Source organism: Zootoca vivipara, chromosome 12, assembly GCF_965207765.1.
Source record: "Zootoca vivipara chromosome 12, rZooViv2.hap1.1, whole genome shotgun sequence".
Lineage (NCBI taxonomy): Eukaryota > Metazoa > Chordata > Lepidosauria > Squamata > Lacertidae > Zootoca > Zootoca vivipara.
This window is the reverse complement of record NC_142595.1, coordinates 36207187-36231267: the sequence shown is the minus strand read 5'-3', so window position 1 is coordinate 36231267 and position 24081 is coordinate 36207187. Positions and strand designations below refer to the sequence as shown.

The window sequence follows — 24081 nt, the reverse complement described above, 5'->3', positions numbered from 1 at the left end:
AATGGTGGTGCAGCACTTTGCTGTTGGGTTCCAAGGGGAAGTGCCTGAGACAATAATGAAACCTACAGGATTGGTGCCCAAGCTGGTCATTTGTGAGCATACAAAAATGATGATTAGTCATTTCCTGTAAGAACCTAGAAGGAAAGAATGAGGCACAGAGGGAGCAGGGGTGTGTGTGTGTGTGTGTGTGTGTGTGTGTGTGTGTGTGTGTGTGTGTTGGGGAGGGAGGAGGACATTTAGAGCACAAAAGAACAGCAAGGGAACAGTTTCATGCTAGAATTTGGTTGACTGAGATTGAGATATTGGTAGAAATAAACTGAATAGAATATTTCTCTCAGGGCTAGTTGTTTTGAGACAAATAAACATAGCAGTATTTGTAGAGCTATGTTACAAACCGGCACGATGAAAAGGGGGGTGTAAAATATAGCACTACATTTTACCTGGTCATTTTTGGTTGAATCAAGATGGCAGTCTAATGTATTTCCTGTCATCACCTAAGAAGCTGGGATGGCGGGATGGCTGTTGTCAGGTGGATAAGCCTGAAGAATTAGGGCCTTTGAAGGATGGAGGTAAAAATGTCAAGGAGATGTCATTTATGGTCAGGAAACGAGAGAATGATGACAATGGTAAAGCAATTACTTCTTGTCAAGCTAGTTTTGTTTGTTCATTGTTGTTGTTTCGACAGAGGGAGATGTTGGCAATGAGCCCTCTCCTTTCAGGAATTGGATTGATGGGAGACAATGGCTTCTGGGCATCTTCCTCTCACAAGATCTGAAAAACGCAGGTGGTTTTGGAACCTGCTTGTTGTCGAAACCTCTTCAGGGAGAAGGTTGAGAGGAACATACTTCACGAGTCACTTCCCACTAAGGTTTCCAACCACCTGGGTGAAAGGAGAAGTATTCTGAGGCAGCAGAACTGAACTGGGGGAGATATCCCTTCTTTCCGCTGCTCTGTGGAGAATGAACAGGGCGTGTGCGCGACTTGAGTTTTGAGGGGTGGTCTTTTCAATTTGGTAGTTTCCCAGGGAAGCAAGGAAATAAGGACAGTTTCCAAGAGGGCAGAAGGGGTGATGAGGGGGGCACTGGCAATCTCAAAAGTTAATTGAATGGTTCCCACGAGAGAGAGAGAGAGAGAGAGAGAGAGAGAGAGAGAGGACATTTCTAGCAGAGTAGGTGGTAAAGAGTCTTTAGAGAGGGGAAGACAACCCACACTGGTAGGGGAGTCTCCTAGGCAGGTTGGGGTAGAACGATACAGTCTGCAAGCGAAAGCTGGCTTCCTTGTCCAGCTCGTTCTCTGGTGCGTCTAGCAAGGTGAGGTGGATATGTGCATATGTTCAGGGTACTTGATGGCTGGTGGGTAGTTCTGAGTCATCTGGATGGAAACGTCGCTGGAGATGTCAGAGGGGCTACGTCCACGGTGCCACACTTCGGGGTGCAAGAACTGGCCAGAGTAGTCGGAGCAGTCGCTCAGGCGTGGCCGGTAGAAGGCTGGGTGAGGGCGGTACATTTCTTCCTCAGCATAGCGCTTGGTGAAGAGGTAGACAGACATCACCCCTGCGCCCTGCAAAGAGCCGTTACAGAGGGAAATATCAAGAACAAGACATACCCCTTAGATGCAACCGTATGGTCTCACAAGTTATGGTGCCAGTATGTTGTGGTGTGGCGGTTACAGTGCTTGGCTAGGTACTGGGAGACCAGGGTGCAAATCCTCGCAGGGCCCTGGGTGGCCTTGGGGCAATTACTGTCTCTCAGCCTAACCTACCACCTGTGAAGATAATATGGGAAGAGGGAGAACCATGCAGGCCACCTTGACTTCCTTGGATGAAAAGTGGGGCACAGTGTAATAAACAAATAAATGTCTCTGTGTGTTACGTCTGTAACTCACGTTGCTCGTTGTGGCATCTGGATTCATCCCACTCAAGGATGTCTTCAGGGCATGAGGAGTCATGCTCTGGAATGCGCATTTGCGCAAGTAACACTGAAGGTTGTGTAGACTTACGGCCGTAAAGCATTCTGTTGGTCACTGTGATGATACTCAGCTTTTTTGCAGATGGGCATGATCATTCTAGTCCATAGATGTTTGACTCATGCTAAACATACCAAGAACTTCCTTCATGATTTCTGTTCAACGTGTACTGAAGAGACTTCAACTCCCAACCCCTGTGTTCAGCATCAAATGCCCACCATTTTAATTTCCCACAGTGCCTCAGAGATAGGAGGCAATATGGGAAATTAAAGTGGCAATTATCGGGCATCAATTGGGGGGCCCACTAGCCTACAAGGGGGCCCACTAGAGGACATTATACCAAAGACTTCTTTAAGCCTGGAGGGTGTGTGCTTGTGAAATCAGCACTGAAATATTCTGTCCCCCACCCCACCAATTAAACTGTAAGAACTGCCCTATATTATCAGATCAAGTATGCCTTTAGCATGCTGTTTTCAACAGCTGCCAAGGAGATGCCACTAAGGAACTCACAAGCAGGTGAGGAGGGTGATATCTATCCCCTGTTGCTAATCCTCAGAAACTAGAACATAGAGATATGCTGCCTTCATATAAGAGGTTTTCATTTATCTATCCTGGTTGGTTTTATTCACTGTTTTATCTTCTCTTTTCTTTTCTCTTCACTTTTCCTCATCAATTTGCATTTAAGAAAGAAAGAAAGAGTCCTCATGAAAATTTATCCCCATTTTAGTGTGGTTCCCCCCCCTAATTTACATATTTTGGCAAAGCAATTTTCCTAATATAATGCATTTTTGTATGTTATTTGCACTAAAATATGCATTTTTATCCACACTTTACCATAGTAAATGCATTCCTGTACAGATTACTTGGCTGGAGAAGTGCACTGCAAAATTCAGAATTGCTCGAATTTTGGATGGCTGTGTTTCGGTGCACTTGCTGTTTCTGAAAGCGCAATTTAGGTGGAGTCACATTTAAATGCAAACTGCATCAAATATCTTCCCCCAGCCATAGTCGTCTCCAGTTTGGCCCAATGTCTTATGCTGCTGCTGCTGAATTACTGTGAGAGTCGGGGCTAGCTTATGCACCAACATTTCTTCTATTAGCAATGTTTTTGGGTGTGTGTGTGAGTGCCAGTCTTTAGGAGGACAAAACAGAATCATCCATGCACAATAGGAAGTATTAGCTTGCTTGAAAGCCCAGTATTTGTAGAAGTACAGAAAACAAACAAACAAAAACTTAAGGGGAATCCCTTCCACCCCCCATAGCTTCAGAATACTGAATCAGTTGGCAGGAAAAACTGAAGGTGTATGTGTGGAATGGTCTGGTTGCCCAAAAGGAGCAAGGGAAGAGGGTAATGTGGCTGAAACAACTAGGGAAGCTTCAAAACTCTGCTGCTCGGGCAGGTGCGAAAGAGGGCAAGAACCACCCTCTGCTCTGTTTCCCTCCTTGCTGGAGAGAAATGCACCAAAAGATGATGGAGAAAGAGGCACAAAGAGATCACTTTTGTCTGGACAGGTAATTCCCTGGTTCATATTGAGTTTATTTTAAATTGTCCTCAGAGAAAAGTGAAAGTAAGAGCTGCCCATTGGTATAAGTGGATAACATCCAAAATGTTAATGCAACTGGAATTGGACACCATTGTGTCCACCCACCCACACAGCAAAACTCCAAAAGAGACAAAAGAGCTCCTGTTCTTTTTAATGCAATTCTTGTTCATTGTGAAACATTTAAATATATTTTCTTGCTAATATAAATTCCAAAGCAAATGTGGTTCATATTGCCAGCTGGAAAAGGGAAACTTGAGGGGTTTTTTTTTAATATCTTGCAGAGCCCCTTCCTTAATTCTTGTCATAGACAAGGAGACTTGGGTTGTATCCAGATAGGTCCATTAATTTTAAGTAGAACTTAAGTTAGCCATGCCAATGGGCCTCTTCTGGGTATGACTAAAAGTGAGTCTATCCTGTTAAAAGAGAGTCTATCCTGTCAGGGAGATGTGCCAATCTCAGATTCAGGGATTTTCTTACCCTCTAAAACAGGGATCCCCAAACTAAGGCCCGGGGGCCAGATGCGGCCCAATCGCCTTCTAAATCCGGCCCGTGGACGGTCCGGGAATCAGCATGTTTTTACATGAGTAGAATGTGTCATTTTATTTAAAGTGCATCTCTGAGTTATTTGTGGGGCCTGCCTGGTGTTTTTACATGTGTAGAATGTGTCCTTTTATTTAAAATGCATCTCTGGGTTATTTGTGGGGCATAGGAATTTGTTCATATTTTTTTCCAAAATATAGTCTGGCCCCCCACAAGGTCTGAGGGTCAGTGGACTGCTGAAAAAGTTTGCTGACCCCTGCTCTAAAACCCTTCATGTTTTGGGAGCTAATATAATATCTGTTTAGGAAAGGCTTTGGTTACATTGCAGCCCTGAAGTGCCATTCACACAGAAAGCTGGAGGCCTGGGGACATTTTAACCTCTGTGTGGTTTGCAACAGTCCTACAGTGCTGTCAAGAGAGGTTGTCCAGAGGTAGAAGCTTACTGCAGCCTGGGGTTTGACTAAACACAGATACAGTGTTATCCTTAGTTTTTAGTCGCATGTTTCAGGTTGGCTTGAGAGACTAGTAATCAAGGACCGTGCAGTGTAGCTCATTGCTGTATCCTTACTGCAGGTTGAGAGACTGCTGAATATAGAGGAGAATTTTGGTTCAGTACATATTTTGATCCCCTTCATCGATCACTGCCTTTAGTCGTGGCAAAGGGGCTTGAATAACTCCAAGAAGCTATGAGCTATGCCGTGCAGGGCCACCCAAGACGGACAGGTCATAGCCGAGAGTTTAGACTAAATGTGACCCACCTGGAGAAGGAACTGGCAAACCACTCCAGTATTTTGCCAAGAAAACTCCATGGACATAAGGAGAAGTTTGAGAAGCAAGTGAGAGTTTCCAAGGCATGCTCTGGTTCATGGGGTCACGGAGAGTCGAACACGATGAAGACGACTAAACCACAACAACATATAACCTGTACTTCCCAAAACGTGAACCGGTAGCCTTCAAAAATTAACACCTCTCTGAATTTTGTGGTGCAAACTTCAGCTAGATACAAAAATGTGTACGTTTGAGGGAAAGTGTGCATAAATGTGCATATATTTGTGAAATAAACACACAAAGATGCATTATATTAAGGGGAACTACTTGCTCAAGTGTGTATGTTTGAGAAATGTGTGCTAAAATGCTGACAGTTTTTGTGAGAACTTTTAAAAATAAAATTTTGCATATTGATGTGGAAAACTGAAACCATCGAGAAATTGAGAAAGAGAAACCGAAACTGATGCGTTTGCCCATCCCTAGCTGGGAGGGAGTATTTTATAGGAGCAATGCAGTACTCCAATTCCCTGTTAATAATCCATAATCAAGTTGCAGCAAAAGTCAAAACTTAAATTGTCCCCTGAAACCTCCAGCCAAAATGGGGGGGGGGGGGAAGAGTCATCATGCTTGGGGAAGCTCCAAGGTTTGCAGAAGTTAAAATAAAATAAAAGTATATTGGTGGCAGTTGAGGGGTAGTGGAAGAAACAGAACACAAAATAATAATAATAATAATAATAATAATAATAATAATAATAATAATAATAATAATATACCCTGCCCATCTGGCTGGGTTGCCCCAGCCACTCTGGGTGGCTTCCAACACACATAAAAATAATAATAAAACAGCAAACATTAATAGTAACAATCTGATCCAGAATAAAAATAACTTTAAACTTGAGGGAGTGGAAGACTGGGCTGTCTTGCTTAGGTGGTTTGACAGGCAGGAACCCTAAACAGGATCAATCTCTTTAGGAGGAAGGAGATGTGGTGTTCCCACTTGTTAGACTCCTAATGAGGACATGGATTGGCAATAGTACAGTGGGCACCCTTTCTGCCTTCCAGTCTAAAAAAGCCCTGTAAGGCCAGCAAAGGAAAACTTGCTTTACCGCTTGGCCAAAATTTAAATCTGCGATTCAAGATTGGGAGTCGGGAGAGTGTGTGTGTGTTTACGTCTGCGCGTGCATGTGTAAGTGTAGTGTGGGAGCTAGTGTTGTGTAACAGTTTGAGTGCCGGAATTTGACGTGGGAGACCAGGGTTCGAATCCCTGCTTAGCCATGAATCTCACTGGGTGACCTTGGGCCACACACACATACACATACACATACACACACACACACACACACACACACACACACACACACACACACACACACACACACACACACAGCCTAACCTATTCCACAGGATTGTTGTGAGGATTCAACGGGGTGGGGACAACCATGTCCGTCACCTTGAGCTCCTTGGATGAAAATGTAATAGATAAATAAATGCTGGGAAGTGTACCTCTTTGAGCAAGAAGGAAGAAGCAGCAAAGGCAAAGGACCACCCGTAGCGGTATTGGAAGTACTGCTCTGAGCCACTGGGGCGGTTCATCACTTCGTCATTGATGCTGGAGATGTACAGAACCAAGCCCACCACCAGAGAGAGCCCTGCAGAAAGAGCACAGAGGGAGAGGGGTGGGAAGGAAGAGGCTGTTATTTTCAGCTGTTCATAAAGGCCTCACTTGTGGGGAGGAGCCCCAGCTCCAGTAGTAGAGCCCCTGCTTCGCAAGTGCAGAAGGTCCCAGTTTTAATCCCTGGCATATCTAGGTAGGGCTAAGCATTTTCAGTTTGAGACCCAGGGAGAGAGCTTCAGCCAGTCAGCGTAGACCAGGGGTAGGCAACTTAAGGCCCGGGGGCCGGATGCAGCCCAACTGCCTTCTCAATCCGGCCCACGGACGGTCCGGGAATCAGCGTGTTTTTACATGAGTAGAATGTGTCCTTTTAATTAAAATGCATCTCTGGGTTGTTTATGGGGCCTGCCTGGTGTTTTTACATGAACAGAATGTGTGCTTTTATTTAAAAAATGTATCTCTGGGTTATTTGTAGGGCCTAGGAATTCATTCATGTTTTTGCCCAAAAAGAGTCCAGCCCCCCACATGGTCTGAGGGACAGTGGACTGGCACACGGCTAAAAAAGGTTGCTGACCCTTGGTGTAGACAATATTGAGCTACATGGACGAATGATCAAACTCAGTATAAGGTACCTCCCTCGGTTCTTATGTTGTAGCACAAACCTACCTCACTCTCCACATTTAGCTCAGAACAGAGATGCCACTGCAATCACCTCTTTATGGGTTCCTTTCAGACTATATGTGTTTGGTGGTGGTGGTTAACAGCATGCCCACATTTCTGTCTATTATATCATATAGGAGGCAGCGAGAGCTATTGTAAATCAAGCCTGCTCCTGTCTACATAATTGCACCCCTTCAGCTGCATAGCTTCACCCTGCATTGCATTTCCTTGTTGTAGTAGTAGCATGTGACAAAGAGAAAGAGTGCTAAAATGCAGCTGGCTCGGTAGTGCAGCATGGTGCCGGACTGTGCTTGTGCTGCAGCATCACAGAGAGGCTGATGTGCCGCTCTTCTTCTGTTTCCCATTAAGGGCCCAGTCCTGCTCTTTTCGGCTGCTCACAAATTTACTTCTGGGGTTGCCTTGCAGCCATTGCTCTTCGCCAACTCTTAATATCATCTGAACTGAAGAAGGCGAACCTGGACGTAATTGCCTTCCATGGTCCATTCTTCCCTTGCCATGCAATTAGAACTACTGTATAACATTTTTGTTCAGCCTCACTTGCTTGGCCCCATTGCCTTGGCCCCCATAGCCCATCTGTCCTCCACCCCTCCAAATGACAGATTAAATACACTTTTACCTCCAAGTGGAACTGATTAGGTTCTGCAAGGCTTTGGGATATTTTTTTGGGGTGGTGGTGGTGGTGTACTGTTTTACTATATATTTTATCAGAACTGGCCCAGCCATTATGTGGGGTAAAGCCACTGCTTCAGGAGGCAGAAACCCCCGCAGGTGACATGCCCATGGGTGCCCCACCTGCCCCACTGCATCCACCAGCGATGGAGAAGCCCTACTGCCATCGGTGCCAATTTTGGGCAAGATCATGTCCATTCAGGGCAAGATCTTGCCTGAAATTGGGGGGGGCACACTTGAGGAGCGCAGAAGATCTCGTGTGATTTGGAGTGAAATCTCACCTGAAATCAGTGTGACCTTGCCCAAAAACAGTTGCTGAATGCAGCCCTGCTTCGGACGCAGCTGGGTGGAGGGCAGGAGAAGGTGGCGGCGGCAGGGACAGGGGAAAGCAGCACTTCCCATTTCACCTCAAGTGGTGAAATGGGACGTACCACCCCTGTATTTCATTATTACATTTACACCCCACCTTTACTTCCAAGGAGCTCAAGGTTAAGCTGAGAGGCAGCGACCAGGCCAAGGTCACCCAGTGAGCTTCATGGCCGAGTGGGGATTTGAACCCTGGTAGTCCAGCACCCTAACCTCTACATCATGATGGCTATCTGCTATGACCCGCTGCTTTATTACTACCTGTATTTGTTGCTACTTATTGTATTGATGTTTTAATAAATATGCACAGGCAGGCTGCACCATTTCTTCCTCCTCCTCCTCTGGTCACCCCCCCCCCCGGATCCCAGTATGGATGTGGGCCTAAGGTTGCCCTGCCTGCTTCCCTCTTCTCCCCCCTCCTCCCACACTGGGGAATGCAATGGCAGCAAAATAGTCTGAGGGAGGAGGCAGGAGTGGACAAAACTGGCCTTTTGTTGTAAATCTAAAGGCCGTTTTGTGCTTCGGTTGTGTTCTGGCACTTCTGTCATGCTTGAGTTGGAGCGTGACAGAAGCGAAGGGTGGATGTGTCAGGATGCAGCTCTTTGCTCCCTGCTTTGCTGCCATTCCTCCGCTTCCTCTCCTTCTCCCATGCTGGCCAGGGAGGTCCCCCCCACCCCGCTCACCTGCCTTCTGAAGTGATGGCTGCTTACTGCTGGAGCTGGTGGCAGGGAAGCTAGTGGGAGGTGAAGCCAGAGGCAATTCTGGTTTTCTTCCTGTCCTCCTCTCTTGCAAAAATATAGTGGGTGCTTTAGCAATTCTCAGACAAAAGCATCAGAGGAGAAAAGCTGGACACACAGAAACTTCACATTTGTACAAGCCAGCATCCAGTATCTAAATATCTAGCTGGATAAATGAGTCTTTATAACATGTGTCTGCAAGTTAGGGGTTTAGTTTTGTTTTAAATGCATTTGCCCTTTTATGTTTTTTTTAAAAAAGTTTTTTAAAATTTTTTATATGTAAGTTGCCTTGAGATGATGGTTTAGAAGGTGAATAATAATAATAACCCTGTAATTGTTCAGTTCTGCTTTTACCAAGGTGGTTGGAAAGAATGCCAGGGAGTCTTGGAATAATAAGAAAATTATGAATATGACTCTGGGAGGGGGGGCATGAGAATGCTGGACTTTGAATTTGGGGTGTAGAAAAAATAATGGTAGAACCTTGCCCCTGGCTTCTGAAATGTAATTGTTGGGGGGGGGCAGAGAAAGGGTGTAACAGGGAAGACATATTCCCACCTTTCCCAGCTCCTTTCTAGTCAGTGCTTCTTCAGGGTGTTTGAAGAGAGCATTGCTGAAGCTGTCTTGGAGGGAAGAGTGACAGCTCAGGGGCAGAGCACCTGCTTTTCAAGCATAAAGTGCCAAATTCAATCCCCAGCATCTCCAGGTGAGGCTGGGAATGATGGTTGTCTGAAATCCTAGGTAACCGCTGCCAGTGAGATCAGGGGTGGGGAAACTGTGACCCTTCAGGTGTTGTTGGGCTACATCTCCCATCATCTCTATTAATTGGCAGTGCTGGGTGTCCAACAATATCTGGAGGACCACAGACTCCCTGGCCCTGAGGTAGGTGGACCAATGGTTTGCCTTGGCAAAAGGCAAGTGCTCATTCTAAACTCTATAGCAGGCCATGTCAGCTGGTAAGTGGTGGGAGCTGTGGTCCAGAATAGCCCTAGACTAGGAATCTTCAGAGACAGAGTCCTCAGATGATGGCAGTCTCATGTGGAGCTACAGTCGCTACAGCCTACATCTCCTCCCCTGAACCCTGAGGAGTCACGTCTGCCACTAGACACCAAAGGCTAGACCACAGATTTCAGAGGATTGGAAGATCCCCGTGAAGAGATCCCCGCAGCTTGAAATCCCAGGGCCTAGAAGAAGAAGCCAATGGCTGCAGGATAAAAACTTTGGCCTCACTGACCAAATGAAGCATTCATATGGTGTAGCCGCTAGTCTATAAGTAGCTAAGCCAGGCTATGAAGAACTATTTATTAGGTGCTTCAGGGCATTGACTCAGTAATGTATACAGTCTGGCTCAGCTGCATGGTCGCTGACCATGGTCCTGAAATCCACACCTTGACCCTTCTCCAAGGTGCTGGTGCTTCCCTGTGCTTTTCCTTCCCATTGCCCTAGGACAGTCAGTGATGGCGAATCTGTGACATGCAGAGCCCTCACTGCTGGCATGCGCCCCATCAGCCCATTCACGCTGTTGTTGTCCCCCCCCCCCATTTGTTCTCCCACTCCTCCTACAGCTTGTCTCCGCTAGAGCTTGTCTCCGCTACAGCTTGTCTCCACTGTTAAAACCCGGGTCCTTTTTTGTTGTTGTTGTTGCTGGTAGCCAGAGATTGTTTTTTAAACCCTTTCTGTGCTGTTTTTTCTGGCGCTTTGGCAGACTATGATTGGGTGTGACAGCGTTCGTTTTTTAACCCGTTCTGTGCTGGTTTTTTTCACGCTTTGGCAGACTATGTCGGTGCTGTATGTTAGTTCCAGTGAAGGTATTATTCGTCATTTATTTCTGTTCTCAACCCCCCCCCCAAAGCACAGCAGCTTTGGGGCAACCCCCCAAAAAACAAAGCAACTTTTGCACCACTCCCCAAAAAACCTCCAAAACTTTGGTCAGCAGCTCCCCCCAAAAAGCTCAACAACTCTGGGAACTTTGTGATAAATAAGGGGTTTTTGGTTTGGCTTGGTTAACTAATTAGTTTTTGGTTTATTAAATACAGTTATATATTACAATTATACATTTTTGTTATTTAAACTATAAATATCGCGAAATTATGGTTTTCGTCTGAAGTGACACACCACCCAAGTTATGCTCGGTTTTTTGGCGAATTTTGACACACCAAGTTCAAAAGGTTGCCCATCACTGCCCTAGGACTATGGACCTCCTCTGTGCTTGGGCTGTCACCTGTGTTGAGAACCCCCATGGAACAAGGTTGTGAAAGGCTACTCCGTGGCTTGTCAATTCTTAACAGAAGCCACCGCCCCACTACAAGGGTTATAGTCCCCCTGTTGCCATGACCTATCCCTGCTCCACTCTGAAGACTACCACACAGGATTTATTTAGCTATCCCAAATGTCATGATTCCAAGAATAAATTCCCCTCGGATGAATGTTCCCCCACACCTCACCAGAGAGGATGAAGAAGATTCCTGAAACGAAAGCCAGGATGGTCCTCTGGGGGCGGATATGTCCAATGTTGCTAATGACAAATGCTGTGAAGACGAGAAAGAGGCTGACCATAGGGAAAGGGGTGGCTGTGCGGATGGTCTCTGCCGAGAGAAAGAGAGAAAGAGAAGAGTCAGAAATTTTGGAGTTAAATTTGAGTCGATCCTCTTCACCAAAGCGCAATCCTAGAACCAGGTTTGAATGCTCAGATCTCTGACATGTGAAGCAGTTGTATTGTGTGGAGAGCCCCTGAGCACGCAGAGATATATTCCCCCTACTTCCTGAGTAACCACAGGCAGCATGCATTCCTCTAAGAGTAAAAAGGCTGGGGCTTCTAGATGGGCTTAAACTGGCACTCTTTCTTTTAGAAATGACCCCACAGTACACACACCCAAGTTTTAGTGAGTTGGATGCAAAATCATGCCTGGTTCTCTGCAAACTCTATTTATATAAATTGAGATTCCTAACATTGCCCTGTTTCTAGAATTTGGTCTTACAGACAACACAGATGAATACTCCACACATAAAATAACCCACATCTGAATGTGGCAAACAAATGTAGTAAAATTTCCAAAGTAATTTCAGGATTGAGCTTTGATTAAATGGAAGCGGGGAGTAGAAGGAGGGGAGCAGATGGTAACATGTGTGACTAAAATATATGAGGCACAGCTGGCTCAAGACATTTTGCTGCCTGAGGCAACAGTGCAAAGTACCCCTGAACATGTACAAAGGCTACTGACACACCGTACAACTAAAGCACGGTAACTGTAGTTTGTTAAGGGTGCTGGAAATTGCAGTTCTGTGAGGGGTAAACTACAATTCCTAGGATTATTTGGGGGGGGGCATTGTGCTTTAAATGTATGATGTGTGCACATCTAAAATTGACTTTAAAGGGACATTTTCAGATCAGTAAAGGTAAAGGTAAAGGGACCTCTGACCATTAGGTCCAGTCGTGACCGACTCTGGGGTTGCACGCTCATCTCACATTATTGGCCGAGGGAGCCGGCGTATAGTTTCCAGGTCATGTGGCCAGCATGACAAAGCCGCTTCTGGCAAACCAGAGCAGCACACATGGAAACACCGTTTACCTTCCCGCTGTAGCGGTTCCTATTTATCTACTTGCATTTTGACGTGCTTTCGAACTGCTAGGTTGGCAGTAGCTGGGACCAAGCAATGGGAGCTCACCCGTCACAGGGATTCGAACCGCCGACCTTCTGATCAGCAAGCCCTAGGCTCAGTGGTTTAACCACAGCGCCACCTGGGTCAGTAGGTAGGGCAAAAAAATCATACTGCTGTGCCACCTGCATGTTTTCCTATAGGACCATAGATGTGGCTTCCCAGAATTAAAAGAACTGAGGCAGGGGCAGAGGTAAACATATGCTATTACATTCAGTAAAGTGGGTTGAAGATGCCTGAATTGTATGTAAACGGTAATACATGCGCTGTAATAATGGTCCAGTGAATGCACTGAAGTAAGCTTACAAGTGCTACACTAGATGCATGTCCACCACGTATCAAAACATCTCTTTGCCCTTACATTCAAGAGTCCTTATCTTTAGACACACACAGAGAGATGTACATGGGTGATAAAACTAAATCCCTTGTATCTCAGTTGTTTCCCAAGCATAGCTGCCAAGTTATCCCTTTTTTAAAGGGATTTTCCCTTATGCTGAATAGGCTTCCTCACGAGAAAAGGGAAAACTTGGCAGCTATGTTCCCAAGCACATGGAACATTTCCACATACAGGTGAATTCCTATTTGCATGCAGATGGTCCACATTACAAAACAACACAGTCTATCAGATAAATGCTTGCACCAATGCATTCTGGAACCAATCCAAGGTGTACTTTTCATTTTTGAGTGTGATCTTAGGTCGACCTTAGTCTAGCCTATTTGTCGGGCCCTCTTCCCAAACCCACAAATTTGACTTTGGTATACAACATGAAGTATACTTTTTCACACACAAAAATTGAGTTTTCCAGAACATGAGATTCAGTTACCCAAAAGTTGCCTTTCTAAAAGTCTCTTTCAACTGTGTGTCGACTGTGATTCCTGATAAGGTAATTCCTGCTTCTGTTAAAAGGGCATGAACCCTATTTGTATTTGGCAACCCTGAACACCAAAGCATCTAACCTCGATGGCTCAGAACTCGAGCTAAGGGCTCCACCCTTTTTGGACAATGTCAAGTTATTTTTAAAAAATTAAGAGTGCCACTGAATATGTGCAGAGTTGATTGCCCTCCACTCTGTGTAACAGAACTTACTACTAGCCATTTCTGGAACTACAAGGTTCACTACTAAACAATAAAACACCTCTCTTGGCTGGAACTGAGGCCAAGTCTGCACATGCCGTAGATGTAAGGAGGTTGAATTCTGAGGTGGTAAATGTGCAGTAGCATTTCAGACTTCAGCTGAATGCACCACATTTTTCAATACTCCCTCGGTTTCTTCATTTGTAAAGCCCTCCTTGTAAGTTAAAGAAACAACCACAACTATAATTAGGGAGGTTCTGGCCTAGCCTGCTCCCTGCTGTGTTGGTTTGTGCTTGTTGGGAAATTTCTTCTGCTAGGGGAGCATCGAAAATGCAACACCCTTCCTCACAGCTCAGTTGTAGAGCAGGAAACCCTTAATACCAGCGCTGTGGGTTTGAGCCCCATGTTGGGTGAAAGATTCCTGCATTTGCTGGGAGGTTGGACTAGATGACTCTCATGGCCCCTTCCAACTCTACAATTATATGATTCTTCCACCTTTTTCTAGGTCCCCTCTACACCTCCAAAAGAATGAATCGTGGCAGGGTGCTGCATGCCAAAGGTGGTAGAGTGGACTGTGGGAAGGAGATACTTCTCCATGTAAATACTCCCTGCAAATAGAAAACTATATACTGTCAGGGTGCTGCTGGTGGCTACTGGCTGCTTGCCCAGTAAGCAGAGAGATAGAGAAAAAGTGAAGTTTTCAGTTCCTTTTTATTATTAGAATTACCAGGACAAAATTCCATCTACACTGTTCATTATCCAGCGTTGCCTGGAGTAAAGCTCCACCTCCCCTTCTCTGTACTTCCCTATTCATCAGACTCCTCCTCCCTCTTACTGAGCCCTCTTCTCTTTCATTCTCAATGAACGCCTGGTTTGGGGGGAGGGAAGGGGATCTGGGGTCCTCTCCAGCGACAGCATGTCAGTCAGCCGCTTCTCAGGCTCTGCCTGTTCTGTGCTACCTGGTTCCTGCTCCTCATCTTCCATTATTTCCCAACTTCTTCCTTCTTCTTCTTCTTCTTCTTCTTCTTCTTCTTCTTCTTCTTCTTCTTCTTCTTCTTCTTCTTCTTCTTCTTCTTCTTCTGGGTTGTGACCTGTGCCGAACCACTCCCCTAGATCTATACTCTCGGCCCCTTCTTCCTCTCTGGAAGGCTCCTGGGGAGGCAGTCTCCACCATTCCTCTTCATCTGTCCAGTCCCTGACATATACATATGCTAGAAGAATTCCAGACTTATCCACCCTGCTTTTTTTCTACTCACAGAGAGGTTTTTAAATAATAATAAAAAGCAGGAGAGCATTGAAAAGTGTGATTCCCCCATGCAGCTGAAGTAGTATAATGCATTCTGCAATCTCCTTCCCACCTTTAACTAATAAGTGTGTTCACCCAGTTAGCATTAAGGCAGATGCAACTAAAAATAGCCCTCTTAGGGGCTAGGGTAGCCAACTTTATGTTCTCCAGGTGTTTTGGACTACAATTCCCATAATCCCCAGTTATAAGCCATACTGGCAAGAGTTGATCAAAATGAGGAGCCCAAAGCATCTGGAAGGCACCATATTGCCTATTCCTGATCTAGGAAGAGGAAACATGCTATATGATTCCAGGAGATAGAGTAGGGGGCAGGTGAAGATCACTCCAGAGTTTGCTCCAGCTGCCTATTCACTGGGTCATCAGTCATCAGCTGCCTAGTGGGAAGATAAGAGAGGAAACTCAGGCAAAGACCATCTCAGAGCTTCCAGTGGTGGCTGGAACCCATTGCTACTGGTAGGGTGGGAGGCAGGGAGTCCAACAGTAGGTGGCGCCAGTAAAAAGGCAGGCAGGTAGGATAGGGCCTGGCGGAGGGCAAACTGAGGTTGGTGGGGCAGTGCCTGTTCACCCTTAAGGACCAGCCTCCATGGACCTCCTCCAGTGGAACTCTCTGCTTGCCACCATTTTATCACAAACTGGGGAGGATCCTGAACACTTTCTATAAGTTGCTGCTCTTTGCTGTGGTTTCTTTAAAACATAGCTTAATGTTTCTTGCACGCCACCTTGGGAAATAAATTGTTCAAATAAATATAAAGCCTGATGCCATCCCCGTTCCACCTCATTAGCTTTCACTTGGCAACGGCAATAAAACTTAGCACACAATGATTATGTCATCCCATGCAGTTTAGATTGTCAGGTGTTAAAGCATAGAAGGGTAGACTGAGGTACGGAGGTGGTGTAGTTGGCTGCAACCTGAAATTGCTTGTGTGCCATCACCATTAATGACGAGCTGCAAAAATCTTCTCACTGCTGCTCTGGAAATTCAAAATATTTTTCCAGTTGAGATTATAAAAGCCTGACTATACCTTCTTTTGTCCAGCAGGGGGCAATGATATTCTCTCTCTCTCTCTCTCTCTCTCTCTCTCTCTCTCTCTGAATCAAACACACACACACAATTATCTCAGTTCTGTTTTCAAGATCACACACTAGAACTGTCTGAGTGTTTAGTAACTGCATGAAATAAATTTGGTACTCCGGGAGGGAAACTTGAGAAATTATGTCATAATCAGAATAGAATTGTTGTCAACTGACCAGAAAAGCAAGCTGTGCTCTTGTGCCTTTTGAAAGTAGCTTGGTTTTGCAAGAGAAGAGCAGGTGAGGCTTTTCATAGCATGGAGATCAATGGGAGCTCCTCTGCTAATGCCTGCTGCACATCAGTTCACTTGTTCAGAGCACTGGGGCTGGTTGAAAAGTTGGCAACCTTGAAGCCAAGCTATTGTTAGAAGCAGGGTTTTCTTTTCAGGCAATCTGGCCTCTCCAGCTCCCGACCACAAATAGGGTTGCCAGACTCGATAGAGGACAGGACTTCTGTGCCTTTAATTGCCCTGCTCTCTTTTGAGTCTGGAAACCTTAAAGAGAAACCAGCAGACCCTTTGTATAATTTCCAAGCAAAGGGTCTGCTGGTTTCTCTTTAAGGTTTCCAGCTCAAAAGAGAGCAGGGCAATTAAAGGCACAGAAGTCCTGTCCTCTATTGAGTCTAACCGCAAAGCCCCTGCTTGTTAGCCTCAGCAGTCAGTTTGTTAGCTTTATTGCCTATTTTGGCTCAGAAGGTCAGCGGTTCGAATCCCTGCAACGGGGTGAGCTCCCGTTGCTCGGTCCCAGCTCCTGCCAACCTAGCAGTTCGAAAGCACATCAAAGTGCAAGTAGATAAATAGGTACCACTCCAAGCGGGAAGGTAAACGGCATATCCGTGTGCTGCTCTGGTTCGCCAGAAGCGGCTTTGTCATGCTGGCCACATGACCTGGAAGCTGTACGCCGGCTCCCTCGGCCAATAACGCAAGATGAACGCCGCAACCCCAGAGTCGGTCACGACTGGACCTAATGGTCAGGGGTCCCTTTACCTTTAGCCAAGGCACACAGCACAGTTGTCAAGGCCAACTAAATATTTTCAGGGCAGAGCTTTGGTGATAGCTTCCACTTCTCTCCACAGCTTAAAGCAGTAGTGACACCCACCCACCCCCAAAATGAAAATGGGGGCAGGTACACAAGGGGCAAATTTGGGGTGCGTGCGCGCAAGAGAGAAAGAGAGCTCTGTGCCACATGTAAGAAATTTCTAAGAGAGAAACAATGGCATATTTTCTGCTAATGCTCCCATCATAGCCATCTTTTCTCTGAAGCTCCCAGTATAGGGTGGCCAGAATAGAAGGTTTGCTTAGGATTCCAATGTGAACCTCCCCAATTTGCACTTTCCAGAAAAATATATGAACCGAAAAGCAGTTATCCTTCAAAATTCACACATTTCCCAAATTTTGCGGTGCGGTTCTCCAACCAAATAGTGTGTACAAAAATGTGTATATTGGGGGGAAGTGTGCATTAAAATGCATATATTAGCATATAACATGCATTATATTGGGGGAAACTACTTTAAATAATGTGTATTCCCTGTTTAGGGAAGCTTTTAATGTTTGATGGATTACTGCATTTTAATATTTTGTTGGAAGCCGCCCAGAATGGCTGGGGAAGCCCAGCAGATGGGTGGGGTATAAATATTATTATTGTTGTTGTTGTTGTATATCATGCAAAATTGCATACCTGGAATGTGTCTATTGGGAGAAATTTGCACTAAAATGCAGACAAATTTTCATGGAGACTTTGAAAGTATGCATTGCAAACTGATGTAGTAATTTGGAAAACAGAACTTAAGACTGGAGAAACAAGACATGGAGAGAAACCGAGTTGGCAAGTTCTTCTATCCCTAGTACTGTGACTGTGGCAGTTGTGCAGAAAAGGGAATTTCAGCAGGTGTCACTGGTGTGCCAAGATCCACCTGTGGAAATTTCCTCTTTTACACAACTGTTAAACACTCAGGAGCCCTGCCCGGTTTATTCACCTGGTCAGCTTAGCTCCTATTGATTTTGAGGGAGCTAAAAATCTTCCCTACCCCAGTTCTGTCACCATTGGACAGATGTGAGCCCACAGGGAACTGCTCTCTCTCTCTCTCTCTCTCTCTCTCTCTCTCTCTCTCTCTCTCTCTCTCTCTCTCTCTCTCTCTGCTGGAAATAAAGAAAAAGCACTATTCTAGGCTTCCTCGACCTCAGCCCTCCATATGTTTTTGGCCTACAACTCCCATGATCCCTAGCTAGCTAGCAGGACCAGTGGTCAGGGATGATGGGAATTGTAGTCTCAAAACATATGGAGGACCGAGGTTGAGGAAGCCTGCACTATTCTGTCTGTGGAAAGTGCCTTTCCTTTAAGTAGCCATAAGGGTCCTGCAGTGGCAGTGGGGTGGAGGGTTACTTGACCAGGGAGAGTGCTGCTCCCTCTAGCTAGCCCCCCCCATGACACTTACGCCTCAAAGACCTAAGACAGTCTTCATCAACATTGTGCTCTTCAGATGTTTTGGACTACAACTCCCATCAGCCCCCAAGCCGTGGTGGCTGGGGCTTATGGGAGTTGTAGTCCAAAACATATGACGGGCACTAGACTGGCAAAGTTTGACCTGGGAGGAGAAGCATTGTGTCAAGCCCACCTGAAATGTATGGTGAGCTACCAGGTGCCACACAGACAGTCCCAAGCAGTTAACAAATACGTGTGTTTTATTGCATGAATGGTGAACTACACCATACTTGAGCGATTTTGGCTGTTTCTGGCTTGGTTGTCCAAGCTGCAGGTAACCAACGTCCAAACTGCTCTACTTGTTGAATAAGTGGATATTTCCCAAACTGTGGTCCATGGACAGCCAGCTTTATTCAGGTTCGTACAAAATTCAAATTATAGATTATAATATAATGCAATGTAAGAAATAAAAGACGCAATCAAAATACAATTAAAGAATCATATGGTTTCTAGCACATTAGAATTGCCACAGCAGGTAGAAAAACCATGAGGTGGGCTGCCAAGACTGCAATTTTCAAGTGGTCTGTGAGGGCAGGTAGTCTGGGAACCACGGGGACATTTCATTGTTGTAACTAGGCCTGGGGTCTTATGGTAAAGGGTGGGTCAAAAATCTAATTCATTCATTGTTGTTTTTAAATAACAGTTAAGGGGATTTCTGCTGCAAAGGTGCCCTTCGGTCCTCATTCTTAAAACCAAGTTAAACGTCCACAGCGTGTTGGATGTTTGTGGGGAGGAAGGTGCGGCAGTGCCAGCCAGCTTTTGTGGGGAAGAGCCATGGTAGTCCTTCTGCAGGCTCCCATAGGAGTGGGCTGCTATTGCTCCATTTGGAAGGCAGTTCTGCTGAAACTGGCAAGTCTTACCTGCAAGTCAAGAAAGAGTAGAACTGCTGGGGTGTGAGAAGAGCTTGTGTTGCGTGTCCTTCCACCGCATTTCAAAAACTAGTCATTGTAAATGGAGCAGAGCCACCAGGGGGCGCCCCAATAGCTACAGATACATCCAGACTGCACCTTAGACTGGAGTTCAGATAATAATAATAATAATAATAATAATAATAATAATAATAATAATAGATTCACTTGCACAAGATGCAGTGGTGGCCATCAATCCAGCTGGCTTTAAAAGAGGATTAGACAAAAATTCGCTACTAACAGTGACTCCTAACCATTATGGCTACATTCAGAGCCGTCTCAAGCAGGTCGGGTGCCCTGGCGCTGAGGGGCAGACATCGCGCCGGCGCCCCCGCAGCGTGCAGCATGGCTTCCACGCGGCTTTGCCGCGCAGTGCCCCCCTGCCGGCCCCGCGCCCTGGCACCCCGCACCACTGGGACTGCACCTAGAGCCGGGCCTGGCTACATTCTGCCTCCACTGTCTGAAGCAGTTTGCCTCTGAATACCAGTTGCCATGAATTGCAAGTGGGGGAAACTGCTGTTGCACTCATGCCCTGCAAGGGGGCGCCTCTGCGAGAACAGGAAGCATTTCTACCAGCTTTGTTGCATCAAAATTGCATTCCTCAATGGACTTTGCCCCCACCCCCCGAATACACATTTCTAAATGTATTTTCTGTCAAAATAGGCAGTTGCAGATGTATTCTCTCGTCAAAACCACACACTTTAAAATATGTTGAGACACATTTTTTTAGGCAAGAGCTGTACCACCATAACATTTGGATGAGGATGAAATCCAGTGGATAGCAACAGTCTGATCCTCACCTTAGTCTGGCAAGTGTGGATCAGTTCAGCTTGTATTGGAATTTCCAGGGATTGAGCTCCTCGAGGAGCCCTAATCCTTTCTTAGAGAGCAGTGGGATATAAATCCATATGCTTTGGAGAGTTGGAGTTGAACGACTTGTTAACCTTTCACTAGTGTGAGTGGCTGGCCTTGTCATTCTTCAAGGGCTCAAATCCTGCTCCATGTTGCTAGAAGTTAAATCTCTGAGCAGGTGGGTGGGCGCATAGCCTCTCTGCAGTGCATGTGGGCAAATGCCTGAACGTGAGCGCTAACTGTGGCTGCCGAGGGGTATTTCAAACTGTTGCTGGCATATTGGGCCGGGACAGGCCATTACATGTGCTTGTTTTGTTCAAAAGGACAACCACCCTCTTGGCTTTTAAGTCAGCCAAGGGCAAGCTGAACAGCAGGGAGCACCAACCTTTTGGAGTCCAGGGGCCCATGTGCAAGTCGGAGAAACTCTTGTGAGCAGCACACACAGAGCAATAGAGTACATTCCACAACCTATCCTGTTGGCTGTAACCGAATGGTTCTTGCCCATCTAATCTCAGCAAGGGGAGGGGAATCTGTGGCCGCCAGGGGACGCCTCTGGGCACCCTCAGGCACCATGCTGGCAACCCCTGTATACAAGATAAAGTCAGGTGAAGGGTGCCTACAACCCTGCAAAATTGTGGAGGGGTGTGTGTGTGTGTGTGTGTGTAGGTGGCCAAACAAACATTTCTCATTTTAATCCATGAAATGTGCATGGGGGGGGGGGTCGCAGATGCGGTGGGTGGGATGGGAAGAAACAAATTAAGGCCAAAGATGAGAGGTAGGAGTTCACTCTCCCTTCTCCCCAAGGCGGTCGCCCCACCTTGCTTCATGGGTGGGCCGGTCCTGGGAATTTAACCATTCCCCCCCACCCCAGCTGGGACCCTGGTCTGGAGCAGGGCCTTCATGCCTGTTATTTAGTTGAAGCAAGCCATTTATCCTATTGCTACAAGTGGGGTTGACATCACATCTAGGGTCTTAGCCACACCATACATTTAAAGCACATGGCTTCCCCTAAGGAATCCTGGGAACTATAGTTTGCTAAGGGTTCTGGGAATTATAGCTCTGTAGTAGAAACTACAGTTCTCGGGATTCTTTATGGAAAGCCATGAGTGTTACAATGGTATAAATATGCTTTAAATGTGTAGATGCGACCTAGTTCGACCTTCAGAGAGCCCCTCTTAACTTTATTTTTCTCAATGCCCAACAAACAGAAGCATATCGACTTACTAAGAATGTTTTCTGTGTTCTCCGTTACGAGGGGGCCTTCAGGGTCAGGGTCAGGCCTGGGCTCTAGGAAGTACTCGGAAGCAACACAGCTGCCCTTTTTCTGACCTGCAGAAGAAGAAAACACATCACATCCATGGTGTCAAAAGCTTCTGGGAAGGGGCCAAAGGTTAGATCAGGTGGGGACCTCGTACTGGTCCAAGGGATGGAAAGGACTATATGTCACTGAGGTACGTCTGGCCAAGTGAGAGGACCAGGAGGGCCAGCCCTACTATTAGGCAGAGTGAGGCAGGTGCCTCAGATGGTAGATGTTGTGAGGAGCAGGAGGCAGTGGCAATCCCCTATGGCCATTCCTATCCCCTGGAGCTGAAGCCCCAGCAGCAGTGGCGTTTCCTTGTTGCTAGTCTGGTTTGAGGGTCTGGTTGCCTGCACCTCTCACCCATCCAGCTTCTTCCGATGTGCCACAGACAGCACTGGTGCGAAAGGCCTTGCACCATGTGAGCACCAGAGCACAGGGCCCATCTAGTCCAACATGCTGTTCTTACCAGATGCCTGAGGAAAACCCACAAACAGGACCTGAGCACAAGAGCCCACTTGTGATTCCTCCAGCAACTGGTATCGAGAAGCATGCAGCCTCTGATAGTGAACATATCCAGTGTGGCAACGAGCCACTGACAACACACAACTCAACTCAGACTGCATGCTTCAGTGGGCAGAGCATGTGGGCGTATGTGGCTCTGCTGACCTGATGCAAGCCAGTGCTGCCACACTGCAGGTTTTGTTTGAATGGGTAGCATAGCAGGGGCTAGGAAGCAAGGCCACCCCAGGACATTTTGCTGCCTCAGGTGAGCAAGATCTGCTCCCCTCTCCAATATTCCATTCATAGAAACCTCCTGAACTGTTGACTCTTACTTCAAGTTGGGAAAGTATCTTCTACCACACAAGTGGGCAGCTGACTAGCTTAGGAAAGGTGCGGCTGGCCATGTGGCCCACACAACTTGCCATGAAGAAGAAGCACTGTGTGAAGAAGAGGCAGGACATTTGCATTAGAGATTGGAGGGACGGGGAAATGAGGGCTAGAGAAGTTCACACAGGGCCTACAGGCAGGAGATACATGTATGCTCTTGCATGGGGAAAGTGACCACAGAAGGAAGTTTCAGAGGTGAACAGGTAGGGTGTGTGGGGGGGATTATAGAAAAAGAAGGCCAAGAATGTATATTGCAGCTGTGTGGGTGAGCGATGAAACACACATTATAATTTGAAGTAACCAACCAAAGTACGGGATTCAGGTCTTGTGGTTTTAAACTAAAGGAAGTAGGCTAAACTCTCACTCTGAAGGAAGTTCTGAACCTACAGAAATCTTCCACATTTTGAGGTACACGCTGCCAGTATTGATGCCACTGTATCTCGAGTGGTAGATTAAGATTCAGTCGGCAGTTTGATCTCAAACATTTGTTTCAGGAACGAGGTTCCTGAATGATGGCTATTCAAAGAACCTTTTTGAAAGCTGAGCTCCTCGGAAGAGTTCTGCTCTTCTGTTAACAACCAGCAGTCAGATTGTGTCCAGCAACCCTAAGCTTTGCAAGAGTTCAACTGCAAGTATACGTAGACTTGCAGGCAAACAGAGCAAAACCCAGATATGTGTTGTTGTTTTTAAAGCCCCAATGCATGGCCTTACAAATCACTCCCCTCTCATTATCACTTTCCTAAATTAGATGAAAACACAAATTATGGAAGCAGAGGAAGCCATGCAAGCCTAACAAAGCAGTTTAGATCTGGCCTAGTGTTGTGGCCGGAGCATCACCTGTAACTGGAGTCTCCAGGTGTGACATGAGGGGATTTTGGGAGGGGAAACTTGACTTTTCAAGGCTCTTACCAGCAAAGAAACAGACCCTCCAGAGCCCAGCGTGCAGTGCCATGACTATCTCGGTGGTCTGGTTCTGCGGAAACACAATCCCTTCCTCCATGAACAGCCAGTAGTCAGTACTGACGGCGATGCCCACCAGGAGCAGTCCACACGCTCCAAAAACACTAGACAGCAGGGTCAGGGCGCGGCTGCTGCAGTTACTCATCCTAGGTGACAGGGGGAGCCACTGGCCAAATGCAGCGCAAGGACCTGGAGGAGGAACAGATAACAGTCAGGCAGAGAAACCAGATATTCACACAAATCACCCTGCCCAAAAGCTATACTCACATTAAATTTGAACTTTTCCTAGACAAACCAATGGGTTTTCAGAGACCCCAAGAGTTACTGGCTCCCATATTCTTCCTAATCTTTCTTTTCACCAAGACAACATGGCAGCTGGCTCTACGCACCACCCTAACTCACTAAAACCTCCCAAAGAATCCAAGGGGTCTTGTACAAGACCCTTCACCTTCTAACTCAGGAGTGAGGAACCTCCAGCCTGCGGGCTAAACTAGGCCTGCCAATCTGGCCTGCAGAAGCCATTTTTGGCCAGCCACACCCTCCTGTCACTCATATGGCCACCTACCTTTTACCATATAGCATCAGGTGCAGGATAGGCAAAGCTGCAGCTGCCAAGGAGCAACCAGCAGGGCAGAAGTGGATTGGGGCTTGCTTTTGGTGCAGGATGCAAGCCCTGCTGGGTTTTGGGGGGGGGGCAGGATTGG

The 24081-nt window shown here is 46.5% G+C and overlaps 1 protein-coding gene across 1 annotated transcript; it reads right to left on the bottom strand.

Moving 5' to 3' along the window:
- Positions 1 to 331: 331 nt before the first annotated feature.
- On the bottom strand, positions 332 to 23559 carry CACNG7 (calcium voltage-gated channel auxiliary subunit gamma 7). The gene is made up of 5 exons (XM_035137242.2): positions 23327 to 23559; positions 21454 to 21558; positions 11324 to 11464; positions 6321 to 6466; positions 332 to 1560 (listed from the first exon to the last, which is right to left on the bottom strand). Exons 1-5 carry the CDS (start codon positions 23520 to 23522, stop codon positions 1303 to 1305), a joined length of 846 nt encoding a protein of 281 aa, XP_034993133.1. The 5' UTR covers positions 23523 to 23559; the 3' UTR covers positions 332 to 1302.
- Positions 23560 to 24081: the final 522 nt, after the last annotated feature.

What these genes read in the sequence shown, in the direction of transcription:
- CACNG7 (XM_035137242.2), bottom strand. Translation starts at nt 23,522, where the DNA reads ATGAGTAACTGCAGCAGCCGCGCCCTGACCCTGCTGTCTAGTGTTTTT. An exon ending in GAGGGTCTGTTTCTTTGCTG is followed by an intron (nt 21,559 to 23,326) that starts GTAAGAGCCTTG and finishes CTTCTTCTGCAG; the next exon opens with GTCAGAAAAAGGGCAGCTGT. An exon ending in CTTCCTTCTTGCTCAAAGAG is followed by an intron (nt 1,561 to 6,320) that starts GTACACTTCCCA and finishes GGCTCTTTGCAG; the next exon opens with GGCGCAGGGGTGATGTCTGT.